This window comes from Ascaphus truei, chromosome 18 (genome assembly GCF_040206685.1).
Source record: "Ascaphus truei isolate aAscTru1 chromosome 18, aAscTru1.hap1, whole genome shotgun sequence".
NCBI classification, from domain to species: Eukaryota; Metazoa; Chordata; class Amphibia; order Anura; family Ascaphidae; genus Ascaphus; species Ascaphus truei.
The window spans coordinates 9,114,752-9,135,143 of record NC_134500.1 but is presented as its reverse complement, the minus strand read 5'-3'; the positions used below and the strand labels follow the sequence as shown (position 1 = coordinate 9,135,143).

Here is a 20,392-nt window from a genome sequence, read left to right as displayed (position 1 = left end):
TGCCTGCGTGCCAGGACGGGTGAGGTGTACGCCTGTGCCTGCGTGCCAGGACGGGTGAGGTGTACGCCCGTGTCTGCGTGCCAGGACGGGTGAGGTGTACGCCTGTGCCTGCGTGCCAGGACGGGTGAGGTGTACGCCCGTGTCTGCGTGCCAGGACGGGTGAGGTGTACGCCTGTGCCTGCGTGCCAGGACGGGTGAGGTGTACGCCTGTGCCTGCGTGCCAGGACGGGTGAGGTGTACGCCCGTGCCTGCGTGCCAGGATGGGTGAGGTGTACGCCTGTGCCTGCGTGCCAGGACGGGTGAGGTGTACGCCTGTGCCTGCGTGCCAGGACGGGTGAGGTGTACGCCTGTGCCTGCGTGCCAGGACGGGTGAGGTGTACGCCTGTGCCTGCGTGCCAGGACGGGTGAGGTGTACGCCTGTGTCTGTGTGCCAGGACGGGTGAGGTGTACGCCTGTGTCTGCGTGCCAGGACGGGTGAGGTGTACGCCTGTGCCTGCGTGCCAGGACGGGTGAGGTGTACGCGTGCCAGGACGGGTGAGGTGTACGCCCGTGCCTGCGTGCCAGGACGGGTGAGGTGTACGCCCGTGCCTGCGTGCCAGGACGGGTGAGGTGTACGCCTGTGTCTGCGTGCCAGGACGGGTGAGGTGTACGCCCGTGCCTGCGTGCCAGGACGGGTGAGGTGTACGCCTGTGCCTGCGTGCCAGGACGGGTGAGGTGTACGCCTGTGCCTGCGTGCCAGGACGGATGGGGTGTACGCCTGTGCCTGCGTGCCAGGACGGGTGAGGTGTACGCCTGTGTCTGCGTGCCAGGACGGGTGAGGTGTACGCCCGTGTCTGCGTGCCAGGACGGGTGAGGTGTACGCCCGTGTCTGCGTGCCAGGACGGGTGAGGTGTACGCCCGTGTCTGCGTGCCAGGACGGGTGAGGTGTACGCCTGTGTCTGCGTGCCAGGACGGGTGAGGTGTACGCCCGTGCCTGCGTGCCAGGACGGGTGAGGTGTACGCCTGTGCCTGCGTGCCAGGACGGGTGAGGTGTACGCCCGTGCCTGCGTGCCAGGACGGGTGAGGTGTACGCCCGTGCCTGCGTGCCAGGACGGGTGAGGTGTACGCCTGTGCCTGCGTGCCAGGACGGGTGAGGTGTACGCCTGTGTCTGCGTGCCAGGACGGGTGAGGTGTACGCCCGGGCCTGCGTGCCAGGACGGGTGAGGTGTACGCCTGTGCCTGCGTGCCAGGACGGGTGAGGTGTACGCCCGGGCCTGCGTGCCAGGACGGGTGAGGTGTACGCCTGTGCCTGCGTGCCAGGACGGGTGAGGTGTACGCCCGTGCCTGCGTGCCAGGACGGGTGAGGTGTACGCCCGTGCCTGCGTGCCAGGACGGGTGAGGTGTACGCCTGTGTCTGCGTGCCAGGACGGGTGAGGTGTACGCCTGTGCCTGCGTGCCAGGACGGGTGAGGTGTACGCCTGTGCCTGCGTGCCAGGACGGGTGAGGTGTACGCCTGTGCCTGCGTGCCAGGACGGGTGAGGTGTACGCCTGTGCCTGCGTGCCAGGACGGGTGAGGTGTACGCCTGTGCCTGCGTGCCAGGACGGGTGAGGTGTACGCCTGTGCCTGCGTGCCAGGATGGGTGAGGTGTACGCCTGTGCCTGCGTGCCAGGACGGGTGAGGTGTACGCCCGGGCCTGCGTGCCAGGACGGGTGAGGTGTACGCCTGTGCCTGCGTGCCAGGACGGGTGAGGTGTACGCCTGTGCCTGCGTGCCAGGACGGGTGAGGTGTACGCCTGTGCCTGCGTGCCAGGACGGGTGAGGTGTACGCCTGTGCCTGCGTGCCAGGACGGGTGAGGTGTACGCCCGTGCCTGCGTGCCAGGACGGGTGAGGTGTACGCCTGTGCCTGCGTGCCAGGACGGGTGAGGTGTACGCCCGTGCCAGGACGGGTGAGGTGTACGCCCGTGCCTGTGTGCCAGGACGGGTGAGGTGTACGCCTGTGTCTGCGTGCCAGGACGGGTGAGGTGTACGCCCGTGCCTGCGTGCCAGGACGGGTGAGGTGTACGCCCGTGTCTGCGTGCCAGGACGGGTGAGGTGTACGCCTGTGCCTGCGTGCCAGGACGGGTGAGGTGTACGCCTGTGTCTGCGTGCCAGGACGGGTGAGGTGTACGCCCGTGCCTGCGTGCCAGGACGGGTGAGGTGTACGCCCGTGTCTGCGTGCCAGGACGGGTGAGGTGTACGCCTGTGCCTGCGTGCCAGGACGGGTGAGGTGTACGCCCGTGCCTGCGTGCCAGGACGGGTGAGGTGTACGCCTGTGCCTGCGTGCCAGGACGGGTGAGGTGTACGCCCGTGCCTGCGTGCCAGGACGGGTGAGGTGTACGCCTGTGCCTGCGTGCCAGGACGGGTGAGGTGTACGCCCGTGCCTGCGTGCCAGGACGGGTGAGGTGTACGCCTGTGCCTGCGTGCCAGGACGGGTGAGGTGTACGCCCGTGCCTGCGTGCCAGGACGGGTGAGGTGTACGCCTGTGCCTGCGTGCCAGGACGGGTGAGGTGTACGCCCGTGCCTGCGTGCCAGGACGGGTGAGGTGTACGCCCGTGCCTGCGTGCCAGGACGGGTGAGGTGTACGCCTGTGCCTGCGTGCCAGGACGGGTGAGGTGTACGCCCGTGTCTGCGTGCCAGGACGGGTGAGGTGTACGCCTGTGCCTGCGTGCCAGGACGGGTGAGGTGTACGCCCGTGTCTGCGTGCCAGGACGGGTGAGGTGTACGCCTTTGCCTGCGTGCCAGGACGGGTGAGGTGTACGCCCGTGCCTGCGTGCCAGGACGGGTGAGGTGTACGCCCGTGTCTGCGTGCCAGGACGGGTGAGGTGTACGCCCGTGCCTGCGTGCCAGGACGGGTGAGGTGTACGCCTTTGCCTGCGTGCCAGGACGGGTGAGGTGTACGCCCGTGTCTGCGTGCCAGGACGGGTGAGGTGTACGCCTGTGTCTGCGTGCCAGGACGGGTGAGGTGTACGCCCTTGCCTGCGTGCCAGGACGGGTGAGGTGTACGCCTGTGCCTGCGTGCCAGGACGGGTGAGGTGTACGCCTGGGCCTGCGTGCCAGGACGGGTGAGGTGTACGCCTGTGCCTGCGTGCCAGGACGGGTGAGGTGTACGCCTGTGCCTGCGTGCCAGGACGGGTGAGGTGTACGCCTGTGCCTGCGTGCCAGGACGGGTGAGGTGTACGCCTGTGTCTGCGTGCCAGGATGGGTGAGGTGTACGCCCGTGCCTGCGTGCCAGGACGGGTGAGGTGTACGCCCGTGTCTGCGTGCCAGGACGGGTGAGGTGTACGCCCGTGCCTGCGTGCCAGGACGGGTGAGGTGTACGCCCGTGCCTGCGTGCCAGGACGGGTGAGGTGTACGCCTGTGCCTGCGTGCCAGGACGGGTGAGGTGTACGCCCGTGCCTGCGTGCCAGGACGGGTGAGGTGTACGCCCGTGCCTGCGTGCCTGGACGGGTGAGGTGTACGCCCGTGCCTGCGTGCCAGGACGGGTGAGGTGTACGCCCGTGTCTGCGTGCCAGGACGGGTGAGGTGTACGCCCGTGCCTGCGTGCCAGGACGGGTGAGGTGTACGCCTGTGCCTGCGTGCCAGGATGGGTGAGGTGTACGCCCGTGCCTGCGTGCCAGGACGGGTGAGGTGTACGCCCGTGCCTGCGTGCCAGGACGGGTGAGGTGTACGCCTGTGTCTGCGTGCCAGGACGGGTGAGGTGTACGCCCGTGCCTGCGTGCCAGGACGGGTGAGGTGTACGCCCGTGCCTGCGTGCCAGGACGGGTGAGGTGTACGCCCGTGCCTGCGTGCCAGGACGGGTGAGGTGTACGCCCGTGCCTGCGTGCCAGGACGGGTGAGGTGTACGCCCGTGCCTGCGTACCAGGACGGGTGAGGTGTACGCCCGTGCCTGCGTGCCAGGACGGGTGAGGTGTACGCCTGTGCCTGCGTGCCAGGACGGGTGAGGTGTACGCCCGTGCCTGCGTGCCAGGACGGGTGAGGTGTACGCCCGTGTCTGCGTGCCAGGACGGGTGAGGTGTACGCCCGTGCCTGCGTGCCAGGACGGGTGAGGTGTACGCCTGTGCCTGCGTGCCAGGACGGGTGAGGTGTACGCCCGTGCCTGCGTGCCAGGACGGGTGAGGTGTACGCCTGTGCCTGCGTGCCAGGACGGGTGAGGTGTACGCCCGTGCCTGCGTGCCAGGACGGGTGAGGTGTACGCCCGTGCCTGCGTGCCAGGACGGGTGAGGTGTACGCCTGTGTCTGCGTGCCAGGACGGGTGAGGTGTACGCCTGTGCCTGCGTGCCAGGACGGGTGAGGTGTACGCCTGTGCCTGCGTGCCAGGACATACACATTCCCCATGTAATCAGGGAAACGTGGCAGAAAATATAACATGACATAACGCTGATAGTGTACGCAGCGTTGTACATAGAGTATTGCAGGCACAATGAGCTCCTGCCCCGAAGAGCTTACAGTCTAATTGGGATGTCTGAGGCACAGGGAGATAATGTGACTTGCTCAGGGACCTGACACAGGGGTTCACATAGGTTTTACCCACGTAAAGGCAGCGCCGTTCCCACTGCCCGGCGGCTGCGGACCCAAGGAAATGGTTTGAAGATGGCGTACAGTTTGCCCACGTTGCCTGAAGCTGCCATGAAGTGAAAGAACTCAGCGAGGGAACACCTTTCCTATCGTGCTGTAACACCGTCTCTTCCATCACTCTGCGTCGGATCTCAGATCCAGGCCCAGAAGTGCAAAGGGTGCTATCGGGTTTGGAAAACCCCGCTGCTCAGTGACTCAATACAAATAGCACAAATGGAAAAGGTCAGGGGGGAGCAACTCCGGTTCTCAATGGTCACCAACAGGTCAGGTTTGCAGTATATCCCTGCTTCAGCAAAGGTAGCTCAATCAATGGTTCGGCCGAAGATTGAGCCACCTGTGCTGAAGCGGAGTCTGATTCAGCAACCTGTGCTGACGTAGGGACTGATTGAGTCACTGTGCTGAAGAAGGGATACCTTTAAACCTGACCTGTTGGTGACCATTGAGAACTGGAGTTCACCACCCCTGGTATAGCTGGTGTTTCATTGCCGAGTGCTTTGGCCTCATTGAACCTTCGACACCCTTTGCCAAGTGGGCAGCGTTCAGGACAGGCTGGTTATTACGGGGTCAGACCTCGGGCCTTGGACATTCAGGGGCATCAGTCGAATGGTCAGCAACACATCATCGTGTATTATCACCACAAACACATTTAACCTCTTCCTGCCCTTCCAGTAATAAAAGGGTTAGAAGATCCTACAATAGGGGGAGAGATATGGACCTTATAGCTCATTAACCATGTCAGTGCTGGAAATACTTGCAAAGCAATTACAAGTCACGGGCATATACTCGTACATATAAAACCTGCAGATTACCACTTCCTGTACTCACGCTCCCTCATCCTCAATGTGGCAAGCATTGCTGAGCTTATTATATGGGTACCATCCTAACGCCCTCTCTGAGCTTTCAGCGCCCCCCCCCCCCAAATCTGCCCTCCCGGGGGCCTGATTACCCGCGCTCCGCTGCAGGGCGGGAGGACTTACCTCGCGGGTAGATCTGCAGCGGCTCACTCAGCTGGCCGCTCCGGTGCTGCTCCAGAACCATGCTGCAATACTGCAAGGAGAGAACAAGTGTGAGCAGACCACGCCGGCCAGGAACCCACCCCCCCCAACCCCGATAACCCCAGCCAAGGGCGGAGATCACCCCCCCCCAACCCCGATAACCCCAGCCAAGGGGCAAGGGCGGAGATCACCCCCCCCCAACCCCGATAACCCCAGCCAAGGGGCAAGGGCGGAGAACACCCCCCCCCAACCCCGATAACCCCAGCCAAGGGGCAAGGGCGGAGATTCCCCCCACCCCGATAACCCCAGCCAAGGGGCAAGGGCGGAGATCACCCCCCCCCCAACCCCGATAACCCCAGCCAAGGGGCAAGGGCGGAGATCACCCCTCCCCACCCCGATAACCCCAGCCAAGGGGCAAGGGCGGAGATCACCCCTCCCCACCCCGATAACCCCAGCCAAGGGGCAAGGGCGGAGATCACCCCCCCCCCCCAACCCCGATAACCCCAGCCAAGGGGCAAGGGCGGAGATCACCCCTCCCCACCCCGATAACCCCAGCCAAGGGGCAAGGGCGGAGATCACCCCTCCCCACCCCGATAACTCCAGCCAAGCTTTCAAGTGCGGAGACCCCCCCCCCACCCGATAACTCCAGCAATGCGAGTAATATTATACATGGCGCGGAGCAGGTATCTGAGGTAAACGCAGAGCAATGCGAGTAATATTATACGTGGCGCGGAGCAGGTATCTGAGGTACACGCAGAGCAATGCGAGTAATATTATACGTGCCGCGGAGCAGGTATCTGAGGTATACGCAGAGCAATGCGAGTAATATTATATGTGGCGCGGAGCAGGTATCTGAGGTATACGCAGAGCAATGCGAGTAATATTATACGTGGCGCGGAGCAGGTATCTGAGGTATACGCAGAGCAATGCGAGTAATATTATGTGGCGCGGAGCAGGTATCTGAGGTATACGCAGAGCAATGCGTGTAATATTATACGTGGCGCGGAGCAGGTATCTGAGGTACACGCAGAGCAATGCGAGTAATATTATACGTGGCGCGGAGCAGGTATCTGAGGTATACTCAGAGCAATGCGAGTAATATTATACGCAGCGCGGAGCAGGTATCTGAGGTATACGCAGAGCAATGCGAGTAATATTATACGTGGCGCGGAGCAGGTATCTGAGGTATACGCAGAGCAATGCGAGTAATATTATACGCAGCGCGGAGCAGGTATCTGAGGTATACGCAGAGCAATGCGTGTAATATTATACGCAGCGCGGAGCAGGTATCAGAGATATACGCAGAGCAATGCGAGTAATATTATACGCAGCGCGGAGCAGGTATCAGAGATATACGCAGAGCAATGCGAGTAATATTATACGCAGCGCGGGGCAGGTATCTGAGGTATACGCAGAGCAATGCGAGTAATATTATACGCAGCGCGGAGCAGGTATCTGAGGTATACGCAGAGCAATGCGAGTAATATTATACGCAGCGCGGAGCAGGTATCTGAGGTATACGCAGAGCAATGCGAGTAATATTATACGTGGCGCGGAGCAGGTATCTGAGGTATACGCAGAGCAATGCGAGTAATATTATACGTGGCGCGGAGCAGGTATCTGAGGTATACGCAGAGCAATGCGAGTAATATTATACGCAGCACGGAGCAGGTATCTGAGGTATACGCAGAGCAATGCGAGTAATATTATACGCAGCGCGGAGCAGGTATCAGAGATATACGCAGAGCAATGCGAGTAATATTATACGCAGCGCGGAGCAGGTATCAGAGATATACGCAGAGCAATGCGAGTAATATTATACGCAGCACGGAGCAGGTATCTGAGGTATACGCAGAGCAATGCGAGTAATATTATACGCAGCGCGGAGCAGGTATCTGAGGTATACGCAGAGCAATGCGAGTAATATTATACGTGGCGCGGAGCAGGTATCTGAGGTATACGCAGAGCAATGCGAGTAATATTATACGTGGCGCGGAGCAGGTATCTGAGGTATACGCAGAGCAATGCGAGTAATATTATGCGCAGCGCGGAGCAGGTATCTGAGGTATACGCAGAGCAATGCGTGTAATATTATATGTGGCGCGGAGCAGGTATCTGAGGTATACGCAGAGCAATGCGAGTAATATTATACGTGGCGCGGAGCAGGTATCTGAGGTATACGCAGAGCAATGCGAGTAATATTATACGCAGCACGGAGCAGGTATCTGAGGTATAAGCAGAGCAATGCGAGTAATATTATATGTGGCGCGGAGCAGGTATCTGAGGTATACGCAGAGCAATGCGAGTAATATTATGCGCAGTGCGGAGCAGGTATCTGAGGTATACGCAGAGCAATGCGAGTAATATTATACGCAGCACGGAGCAGGTATCTGAGGTATACGCAGAGCAATGCGAGTAATATTATACGTGGCGCGGAGCAGGTATCTGAGGTATACGCAGAGCAATGCGAGTAATATTATACGTGGTGCGGAGCAGGCACCTGAGGTATACGCAGAGCAATGCGAGTAATATTATACGTGGCGCGGAGCAGGTATCTGAGGTATACGCAGAGCAATGCGAGTAATATTATATGTGGCGCGGAGCAAGTATCTGAGGTATACGCAGAGCAATGCGAGTAATATTATACGCAGCGCGGAGCAGGTATCTGAGGTATACGCAGAGCAATGCGAGTAATATTATGCACAGCGCGGAGCAGGTATCTGAGGTATACGCAGAGCAATGCGAGTAATATTATACGCAGCGCGGAGCAGGTATCTGAGGTATACGCAGAGCAATGCGAGTAATATTATACGCAGCGCGGGGCAGGTATCTGAGGTATACGCAGAGCAATGCGAGTAATATTATATGTGGCGCGGAGCAGGTATCTGAGGTATACGCAGAGCAATGCGAGTAATATTATACGTGGCGCGAAGCAGGTATCTGAGGTATACGCAGAGCAATGCGAGTAATATTATACGTAGCGCGGAGCAGGTATCTGAGGTATACGCAGAGCAATGCGAGTAATATTATACGTGGCGCGGAGCAGGTATCTGAGGTATACGCAGAGCAATGCGAGTAATATTATATGTGGCGCGGAGCAGGTATCTGAGGTATACGCAGAGCAATGCGAGTAATATTATACGTGGCGCGAAGCAGGTATCTGAGGTATACGCAGAGCAATGCGAGTAATATTATACGTAGCGCGGAGCAGGTATCTGAGGTATACGCAGAGCAATGCGAGTAATATTATACGTAGCGCGGAGCAGGTATCTGAGGTATACGCAGAGCAATGCGAGTAATATTATATGTGCCGCGGAGCAGGTATCTGAGGTATACGCAGAGCAATGCGAGTAATATTATACGCAGCGCGGAGCAGGCATCTGAGGTATACGCAGAGCAATGCGAGTAATATTATACGCAGCGCGGAGCAGGTATCTGAGGTATACGCAGAGCAATGCGAGTAATATTATACGCAGCGCGGAGCAGGTATCTGAGGTATACGCAGAGCAATGCGAGTAATATTATACGCAGCGCGGAGCAGGTATCAGAGATATACGCAGAGCAATGCGAGTAATATTATACGCAGCACGGAGCAGGTATCTGAGGTATACGCAGAGCAATGCGAGTAATATTATACGCAGCGCGGAGCAGGCATCTGAGGTATACGCAGAGCAATGCGAGTAATATTATACGCAGCGCGGAGCAGGCATCTGAGGTATACGCAGAGCAATGCGTGTAATATTATACGTGGCGCGGAGCAGGTATCTGTGGTATACGCAGAGCAATGCGTGTAATATTATACGTGGCGCGGAGCAGGTATCTGAGGTATACGCAGAGCAATGCGAGTAATATTATACGTGGCGCGGAGCAGGTATCTGAGGTATACGCAGAGCAATGCGAGTAATATTATACGCAGCGCGGAGCAGGCATCTGAGGTATACGCAGAGCAATGCGAGTAATATTATACGTGGCGCGGAGCAGGCATCTGAGGTATACGCAGAGCAATGCGAGTAATATTATACGTGGCGCGGAGCAGGTATCTGAGGTATACGCAGAGCAATGCGAGTAATATTATACGTGGTGCGGAGCAGGTATCTGAGGTATACGCAGAGCAATGCGAGTAATATTATACGTGGCGCGGAGCAGGTATCTGAGTTATACGCAGAGCAATGCGAGTAATATTATGCGCAGCGCGGAGCAGGTATCTGAGGTATAAGCAGAGCAATGCGAGTAATATTATATGTGCCGCGGAGCAGGTATCTGAGGTATACGCAGAGCAATGCGTGTAATATTATACGTGGCGCGGAGCAGGTATCTGAGGTATACGCAGAGCAATGCGAGTAATATTATACGTGCCGCGGAGCAGGCACCTGAGGTATACGCAGAGCAATGCGAGTAATATTATACGTGGTGCGGAGCAGGTATCTGAGGTATACGCAGAGCAATGCGAGTAATATTATACGCAGCGCGGAGCAGGTATCTGAGGTATACGCAGAGCAATGCGAGTAATATTATACGCAGCGCGGGGCAGGTATCTGAGGTATACGCAGAGCAATGCGAGTAATATTATATGTGGCGCGGAGCAGGTATCTGAGGTATACGCAGAGCAATGCGAGTAATATTATACGTGGCGCGAAGCAGGTATCTGAGGTATACGCAGAGCAATGCGAGTAATATTATACGTAGCGCGGAGCAGGTATCTGAGGTATACGCAGAGCAATGCGAGTAATATTATACGTGGCGCGGAGCAGGTATCTGAGGTATACGCAGAGCAATGCGAGTAATATTATATGTGGCGCGGAGCAGGTATCTGAGGTATACGCAGAGCAATGCGAGTAATATTATACGTGGCGCGAAGCAGGTATCTGAGGTATACGCAGAGCAATGCGAGTAATATTATACGTAGCGCGGAGCAGGTATCTGAGGTATACGCAGAGCAATGCGAGTAATATTATACGTAGCGCGGAGCAGGTATCTGAGGTATACGCAGAGCAATGCGAGTAATATTATATGTGCCGCGGAGCAGGTATCTGAGGTATACGCAGAGCAATGCGAGTAATATTATACGCAGCGCGGAGCAGGTATCTGAGGTATACGCAGAGCAATGCGTGTAATATTATACGTGGCGCGGAGCAGGTATCTGAGGTATACGCAGAGCAATGCGAGTAATATTATACGTGGCGCGGAGCAGGTATCTGTGGTATACGCAGAGCAATGCGAGTAATATACGCAGCGCGGAGCAGGTATCTGAGGTATACGCAGAGCAATGCGAGTAATATTATGCGCAGCGCGGAGCAGGTATCTGAGGTATACGCAGAGCAATGCGTGTAATATTATACGTGGCACGGAGCAGGTATCTGAGGTATACGCAGAGCAATGCGAGTAATATTATACGCAGCGCGGAGCAGGCATCTGAGGTATACGCAGAGCAATGCGAGTAATATTATACGCAGCGCGGAGCAGGTATCTGAGGTATACGCAGAGCAATGCGAGTAATATTATACGCAGCGCGGAGCAGGTATCTGAGGTATACGCAGAGCAATGCGAGTAATATTATACGCAGCGCGGAGCAGGTATCAGAGATATACGCAGAGCAATGCGAGTAATATTATACGCAGCACGGAGCAGGTATCTGAGGTATACGCAGAGCAATGCGAGTAATATTATACGCAGCGCGGAGCAGGCATCTGAGGTATATACAGAGCAATGCGAGTAATATTATACGCAGCGCGGAGCAGGCATCTGAGGTATACGCAGAGCAATGCGTGTAATATTATACGTGGCGCGGAGCAGGTATCTGTGGTATACGCAGAGCAATGCGTGTAATATTATACGTGGCGCGGAGCAGGTATCTGAGGTATACGCAGAGCAATGCGAGTAATATTATACGTGGCGCGGAGCAGGTATCTGAGGTATACGCAGAGCAATGCGAGTAATATTATACGCAGCGCGGAGCAGGCATCTGAGGTATACGCAGAGCAATGCGAGTAATATTATACGCAGCGCGGAGCAGGTATCTGAGGTATACGCAGAGCAATGCGAGTAATATTATACGCAGCGCGGAGCAGGTATCTGAGGTATACGCAGAGCAATGCGAGTAATATTATACGCAGCGCGGAGCAGGTATCTGAGGTATACGCAGAGCAATGCGAGTAATATTATACGCGGCGCAGAGCAGGTATCTGAGGTATACGCAGAGCAATGCGAGTAATATTATACGCAGCGCGGAGCAGTTATCTGAGGTATACGCAGAGCAGTGCGTGTAATATTATACGCAGCGCGGAGCAGGTATCTGAGGTATACGCAGAGCAGTGCGTGTAATATTATACGCAGCGCGGAGCAGGTATCTGAGGTATACGCAGAGCAATGCGAGTAATATTATACGCGGCGCGGAGCAGGTATCTGAGGTATACGCAGAGCAATGCGAGTAATATTATACGTGGCGCGGAGCAGGCACCTGAGGTATACGCAGAGCAATGCGAGTAATATTATACGTGGCGCGGAGCAGGTATCTGAGGTATACGCAGAGCAGTGAGTAATATTATACGTGGCGCGGAGCAGGTATCTGAGGTATACGCAGAGCAATGCGAGTAATATTATACGCAGCGCGGAGCAGGTATCTGAGGTATACGCAGAGCAATGCGAGTAATATTATACGTGGCGCGGCACAGGTATCTGAGGTATACGCAGAGCAATGCGAGTAATATTATACGCAGCGCGGAGCAGGTATCTGAGGTATACGCAGAGCAATGCGAGTAATATTATACGCAGCGCGGAGCAGGTATCTGAGGTATACGCAGAGCAATGCGAGTAATATTATACGCATCGCGGAGCAGGCACCTGAGGTATACGCAGAGCAATGCGAGTAATATTATACGCAGCGCGGAGCAGGCATCTGAGGTATACGCAGAGCAATGCGAGTAATATTATACGCAGCGCGGAGCAGGTATCTGAGGTATACGCAGAGCAATGCGAGTAATATTATACGCAGCGCGGAGCAGGTATCTGAGGTATACGCAGAGCAATGCGAGTAATATTATACGTGGCGCGGAGCAGGTATCTGAGGTATACGCAGAGCAATGCGTGTAATATTATACGCAGCGCGGAGCAGGTATCTGAGGTATACGCAGAGCAATGCGAGTAATATTATACGCAGCGCGGGGCAGGTATCTGAGGTATACGCAGAGCAATGCGAGTAATATTATACGCGGCGCGGAGCAGGTATCTGAGGTATACGCAGAGCAATGCGAGTAATATTATACGTGGCATGGAGCAGGTATCTGAGGTATACGCAGAGCAATGCGAGTAATATTATACGCAGCGCGGGGCAGGTATCTGAGGTATACGCAGAGCAATGCGAGTAATATTATACGTGGCGCGGCACAGGTATCTGAGGTATACGCAGAGCAATGCGAGTAATATTATGCGCAGCGCGGCGCAGGTATCTGAGGTATACGCAGAGCAATGCGAGTAATATTATACGCAGCGCGGAGCAGGTATCTGAGGTATACGCAGAGCAATGCGAGTAATATTATACATGGCGCGGAGCAGGTATCTGAGGTATACGCAGAGCAATGCGAGTAATATTATACGCAGCGCGGAGCAGGTATCTGAGGTATACGCAGAGCAATGCGAGTAATATTATATGTGGTGCGGAGCAGGTATCTGAGGTATACGCAGAGCAATGCGAGTAATATTATACGTGGCGCGGAGCAGGTATCTGAGGTATACGCAGAGCAATGCGAGTAATATTATACGCAGCGCGGAGCAGGTATCTGAGGTATACGCAGAGCAATGCGAGTAATATTATACGTGGTGCGGAGCAGGTATCTGTGGTATACACAGAGCAATGCGAGTAATATTATACGTGGTGCGGAGCAGGTATCTGAGGTATACGCAGAGCAATGCGAGTAATATTATACGTGGCGCGGAGCAGGTATCTGAGGTATACGCAGAGCAATGCGAGTAATATTATACGCAGCGCGGAGCAGGTATCTGAGGTATACGCAGAGCAATGCGAGTAATATTATACGTGGCGCGGAGCAGGTATCTGAGGTATACACAGAGCAATGCGAGTAATATTATACGTGGCGCGGAGCAGGTATCTGAGGTATACGCAGAGCAATGCGAGTAATATTATACGTGGCGCGGAGCAGGTATCTGAGGTATACACAGAGCAATGCGAGTAATATTATACGTGGCGCGGAGCAGGTATCTGAGGTATACGCAGAGCAATGCGAGTAATATTATACGTGGCGCGGAGCAGGTATCTGAGGTATACGCAGAGCAATGCGAGTAATATTATACGTGGCGCGGCACAGGTATCAGAGATATACGCAGAGCAATGCGAGTAATATTATACGTGGCGCGGAGCAGGTATCTGAGGTATACGCAGAGCAATGCGAGTAATATTATATGTGGTGCGGAGCAGGTATCTGAGGTATACGCAGAGCAATGCGAGTAATATTATACGTGGCGCGGAGCAGGTATCTGAGGTATACGCAGAGCAATGCGAGTAATATTATATGTGGTGCGGAGCAGGTATCTGAGGTATACGCAGAGCAATGCGAGTAATATTATACGCAGCGCGGGGCAGGTATCTGAGGTATACGCAGAGCAATGCGAGTAATATTATACGTGGCGCGGAGCAGGTATCTGAGGTATACGCAGAGCAATGCGAGTAATATTATACGCAGCGCGGAGCAGGTATCGGAGGTATACGCAGAGCAGTGAGTAATATAATACGCAGCACGGAGCAGGTATCTGAGGTATATGCAGAGCAGTGAGTAATATTATACGTGGCGCGGAGCAGGTATCTGAGGTATACGCAGAGCAGAGAGTAATATTATACGCAGCGCGGAGCAGGTATCTGAGGTATACAGAAAGTGAATCCCTGCGCTTCTCCCATTGGGCTGACAATAAATGGGAAATAAATATACACAGTGGAACCTAAATCTGTGAGACAAAGGAGACTTTTGGTTGCATCTTTTGATCAAATAATGACCAGCCTGCTAACCAACGTCACGGTGAGTCTCAGTAGCCGGTCCCTACGCTAAATGCATACACATGCATAGGGACCGGCGTTTTTCACCAGCAGCCTGCTCCCTACACAGAGAAGCGCGGTGAATATATACATTTGTTTTACATTATCTGGAGGTATACGCAGAGCAGTGAGTAATATTATACGCAGCGCGGAGCAGGTATCTGAGGTATACGCAGAGCAATGCGTGTAATATTATACGCAGCGCAGAGCAGTTATCTGAGGTATACGCAGAGCAGTGCATGTATGTAAATTGTACGCAGCGCGGGGCAGGTATCTGAGGTATACGCAGAGCAGTGAGTAATATTATACGCAGCGCAGAGCAGGTATCTGAGGTATACGCAGAGCAGTGCATGTATGTATATTATACGCAGCGCGGAGCAGGTATCTGAGGTATACGCAGAGCAGTGCATGTATGTATATTATACGCAGCGCGGAGCAGGTATCTGAGGTATACGCAGAGCAGTGCATGTATGTATATTGTACGCAGGGCAGAGCAGGTATCTGAGGTATACGCAGAGCAGTGCGTGTATGTATATTATACGCAGCGCGGAGCAGGTATCTGAGGTATACGCAGAGCAGTGCATGTATGTATATTGTACGCAGCGCAGAGCAGGTATCTGAGGTATACGCAGAGCAGTGCATGTATATTATACGCAGCGCAGAGCAGGTATCTGAGGTATACGCAGAGCAGTGCGTGTAATATTATACGTGGCGCGGAGCAGGTATCAGAGATATACACAGAGCAATGCGTGTAATATTATACGCAGCGCGGAGCAGGTATCTGAGGTATACGCAGAGCAGTGCGTGTAATATTATACGTGGCACGGAGTAGGTATCAGAGATATACGCAGAGCGTGCATGTATATTATACGCAGTGGGCCTCTGCGGTAGACGCTGTGAGGAGTGGGCCCAAGGCAGACGCAGAGCGGGCCCCCGAGGCAGACGCTTCACGCAGAGCGGGACCCTGACGCAGAGCAGGCCGCTGAGGCAGAGCGGGCCCCCGAGGCAGACGCAGAGCGGGCCCCCGAGGCAGACGCTTCACGCAGAGCAGGCCCTCCGAGGCAGACGCAGAGCGGGCCACTGAGGCAGAGCGGGCCCCCGAGGCAGACGCCGTGTGCAGAGCAGGCCCCCCGAGGCAGACGCCACGCGCAGAGCAGGCCACTGAGGCAGAGCGGGCCCCCACAAGGCAGACGCTACGCAGAGCAGGCCCCCGAGGCGGACGCTACGCAGAGCAGGCCCCCGAGGCGGACACTACGCAGAGCAGGCCACTGAGGCAGAGCGGGCCCCCGAGGCAGACGCTGTGTGCAGAGCAGGCCGCTGAGGCAGAGCGGGCCCCCACGAGGCAGACGCTACGCAGAGCGGGCCCCCGAGGCGGACGCGGTATTGAGGAGTTATGATTTCAGTTCTTGTCAGCACCTTCCTAGTGTGGCCTGAAGCCGGATACAGACAGGAGGCAAGAGAATAATCCCACTAGTGTGAGGAGAAGAGGCAGCTGACAGCCTGGAGGGGGTTAATTGTCAATGAGCCGTAACTTTAAGTACTGCATAAAAAAGGCCAAGAAATTGATAGTTCATTTATCCAGCACAATACCTAATGTACTAGTCATTAAGAGAGATTATTCCTAATGTGCATCACACGTTCAAAAACATCAACCGAGACCCCCAACTCCTCCGAGCCCCGAGCGCTCATCTACATATAACCTGGACTTCATGTCGCGTAGTGACACACAGACGGAAACAGGCAAGTAGGTAGGTGGGCGGCTATAGGTAGGTAGATGGAAATCGAGATTGGTAGATGGATGGTTATAGAGATAGGTAGGTGGGTATGTAGATGGATGGAGATAGAGTTAGGTAGGTGGGTAGGTAGATGGATGGAGATAGAGTTAGGTAGGTGGGTAGGTAGATGGATGGAAATAGAGATAGGTGGGTAGGTAGATGGCTGGTGATAGATAGGGAGTTAGGTAGGTGGTTAGGTAGATGGAGATAGAGATGGACAGGTAGGTATGTGGGTAGGTGGATGGAGATAGAGAGTTAGGTGGGTAGGTGGATGGAGATAGAGAGTTAGGTAGGTAGGTGGGTAGGTGGATGGAGATAGTTAGGTAGGTAGATATTTATAAGTGTGTGCCCTGAATGCATCGTTTCCTAGTGTTCCGATTGATTATTTAAATTTCCACAAAGCGACATTCACTGGAGCTGCCAAAGTGAAAGCACTCTGTCATGTAACGCCTTCTTCCAATGCCTGGCGCCAAGTTATTTAAAACTTGCTAAAAATAAAATTTAAAAAAAGAAGAAGAAGCCTGAAAAGTAAACTCTGAACAACTAGAAATTACAGATATCAGAGAATGTTTCAAGGATTCCCGAACAGGAGGCGAGGCGCGGGCGTGAGAAACAGAATAATAGTGTGGTGAGGGGAGCGCATGGCAGGGGGTGTGTGCGCGACGGTGCGCGTGGCAAGGGGGGTGCGTGTGTCGGGGGGGGGGGTGCGCGTGGCTGTCCTGTGATGGAAACAGAAGAAAAATGACTCAAATTGTAAAAACGTGTTTATTCTTTGTACAGAAGAGGGATTTAAGTCTATAATTCACTGTATGCTTGGGGGACTCCTCTGCTAATCAAAAGGATACAATTAAAGTCCTAGGGGGTACAGAGTACCACTACGTTACTATTCTTACACCCATAGTACTTTTACTTTCAATCTACCTACAATACAGTATAAAGGGCTTGTCCAAATGTTTCATAAATACAGATCTTTTATTAATAAGGGACAGCACCAGTAAGGTTTTTAAGCCCCTTTCACGCGGGTTGAAAAGAAAGGTGTCGGGAGAAATACCAGTGCTCAGCCCTTACACGAGACACGGGATCCCTAACCAGTCTGTGTACAAACACATGCAAGGATTTGTGCTGCAGGTGTCGGTGACAGCGGCTGAGATTAGCAGCTCTCAGTGCGAGTCGGACACTTCACATTGTAATGCGACCTGATGATTACTGAGCCCTGCACAGCTGGGTTACCGTCGCCGGAGGGACGGCTCAGGGGGCGCACGGAACAGGTACCTACATATGACAGCATGGCCTTCATCTCCTCGTCACTCCTCACTGTGATGCGATCGCCGTCCTCATCCTCATCTACAAAAAAAGGACAGGGAGAGGCCGTCACGACTTACAAGAGTCCGTCCAGCACAGCCGGGGAAGTACACGATAGCGGTCTGTGTCCTCTGGCAGCGAAAGAGTGTACGACAATGAATCAATGTCACCGGCTGCCTAAGATACACCTAAAGTGTAGCACCCCTTTGGGAACTTCTAGTTAGTTCCTGGGAGTGGCAGATGGTGGAGGAGCCTCAACGTTAAGGAATGTAAATATGTTCAGTGTATAGATACTGTATAGAGTGCTGTCCCTGTTTGATTATTTTGATAGTCAGGGAAAGTGTCCCATCCAGAAAGTGTCCGTAATTGATACCAGGCATTTACTGGTCTCCATAGCGACAAGGGAAGCCTACGATCTATAGCTATCTAGGACATTTGGTCGCTGCTGTTTCGCCGCCGCTGAAACCTGCCACCACTAAGAGTAAGTGCCAAAACCCTTTAAATTAACCCCTCCTACCCTAAACTAGGCTTACCATATGTCCATATTAAAAAAAAAAAAAGGAAGGACACTAAAAACCAACCACGCATGTGTAAGCGATGAGCGCCGATGGCAAATGCGCAGCAAGCGATGAGCGCCGAGCGCACATGCACAGTCAGCTTCCGTTCGCACATGTGCGGTCCGGCTTTCCCAGACATTTTTAGTTATCTCACAATTCCTCCCGGACGGCGACCTGCACTCTCAAAGCCGGACATGCCCGGGATAATACGGACGTATGGCCACCCTACCCCAAGCAGTAATAATACTTACCTTGGAAGCGACTGGCGGTGGGGATTCCAGCGGCAAAACAGCAACGGCCAAATGTCCCATTCAGTACTACAGGGGCTACCCCAAAAGAAGCCCTGGGACCCAGTCTGAGTTACCTTAATGAGAAGTACCTGGATATTGACCCCGAGGGTACAAAGTGTAGTTCATGGCTAACATATCCCCCTCACCACCAGATTGCTAAAGAAGGGGTATGAGGGACATTGCCCTGGGATGAGCCCTCATTTCTTCAGAGTAAGGGTAACCTAACACGGGGCCCTAATAATACAGTGCTACAGACGCTATACAGAAGATAGCCACTCTACAACAGGGGTGTGCAAACTTTTTTTTGTTTGTGCCCCCCTGCTCGGGCCCGCCCCATACCTTTCCTCCAGCATCATGCGACGTCGCGTTGTCATGGCGACACGTCACCATAAGCCGCTGGAGAGAATGTAAGGCTGCGCTTATAGTGCCTGGCAACGGCGACGTCGCTCCAAAACAAATCCATCGACTCCGTCGCAAGCGCTTATAGTAAGCACGACGGAGCGACCAAAAATTTGGAAGCCGGGTAAATTTGATTTTTTTAGAGACAGTCGCTGTCTCTAAACCAATCAGAGAGCGTTGCCCGCCCCCTTTAGTGATGTCACTGGCCTTGTCGCCAGCGACGTTGCTTAAAACTAAAGTTTCACTTTCGCTAGTGGCGACGTCATCTATCACGTCACGGTCACTATAAGCGCGGCCTTAGAGATATACAGAGGCCGCACGCGCTCCCACGGCATTTTATTTAAATGTTGTGGGAAAGAGGGCGGGGCCTCTGTAAGCGCTGCACCCCCTCTCCCCCGCCCCCCAGTTTGTGCACCCCTGCTCTAGAAGATAGTAATAGAGACGAGACTCAGTACCTCCCCAGTGTATCACGATAAGGGTACAAACCCTGTCAATATATCGGAGTTGGGATTAATGTGAAGTATGTGCAATGTGGAGGGCATTACAAGTGACTGAATAAACCACATGCGTGTACTAGAAAAAGGTGCCAGGCGCCCATCATTATTCCAGCCGCATATACGCCCAGCACCCTGACAAGGACCCTCAGGACAGAGCTATGTATATGGTCAGCGTATGTAAAGTCCTTCAGCACCGGGCAAGGAGAGTTACAAATGCATTAACTGATTACTTATTATCTGATCCTTGTGTGAAAACAAATACATTTCTGTTTTATTCTCATCTGGTACCTTTTGTTCTTACTCATTATCTCTTTAAAGTATTTATGCTGCCATTATCAGCCAACAAAAGGGTAAAAGTCTGGGTCAGTGATTGAGCGGTGTACAGTATACAGCACTGATTAGGTACTGTAACATTCGTATAAACTCAATATAGCATCCGGTTACCATGGAGACATTAACAGTTTAAAAAATGAACTACAATACTTCTATTCTGTTTGGTAATGGTATAAATCACATGTATTTAACCCATTAAACACGCAACTGGTTCACTTGGGTCCTAGGAGGGGCTGTCTCGCTATGGGATTAATTCAACTGAGCTGCAATGAAGAAAAAGCAGTCGGCTCTTTAACATCTTTATCCCTCTGTTTGCAATGTAAAGATTGGTGTCAATGAAGCCAGCCCGAGCAGTGGGGTCACTCACACTCAAACGCTGTGCTCGTCGCATCGGGAAGAACCTGACCAATCACGTCCTGCAGAGAAGAAGGCATATAGTGAGTGGCACCGAGACTGGCAGAACCCCCTCCCCAAGTGTGTCAGTCCTAGAGGGGACAGGAGTCACCCTCCCCGAGTGTGTCAGTCCTAAAGGTGACAGGTCCCGCCCACCCTAATCCTTCATGGGTCATTCCTAGAGGTGACAGGACCACAGACGTCAGTCCTAACA

General features: G+C 54.2%; 1 protein-coding gene across 1 annotated transcript in view; it reads right to left on the bottom strand.

The window, feature by feature from the left end:
• MAP2K5 (mitogen-activated protein kinase kinase 5) overlaps positions 1-20,392 on the bottom strand; it is a 141,834-nt gene that overhangs the window by 120,536 nt on the left and 906 nt on the right. Inside the window, exons 2-4 of the mRNA XM_075575461.1 lie at positions 20,153-20,201; positions 17,684-17,751; positions 5,572-5,641 (exon numbers count right to left, since the gene is read on the bottom strand). Of these exons, the coding sequence (XP_075431576.1) occupies positions 5,572-5,641; positions 17,684-17,751; positions 20,153-20,201 (187 nt within the window). The remainder of the gene's footprint in view (positions 1-5,571; positions 5,642-17,683; positions 17,752-20,152; positions 20,202-20,392) is intronic.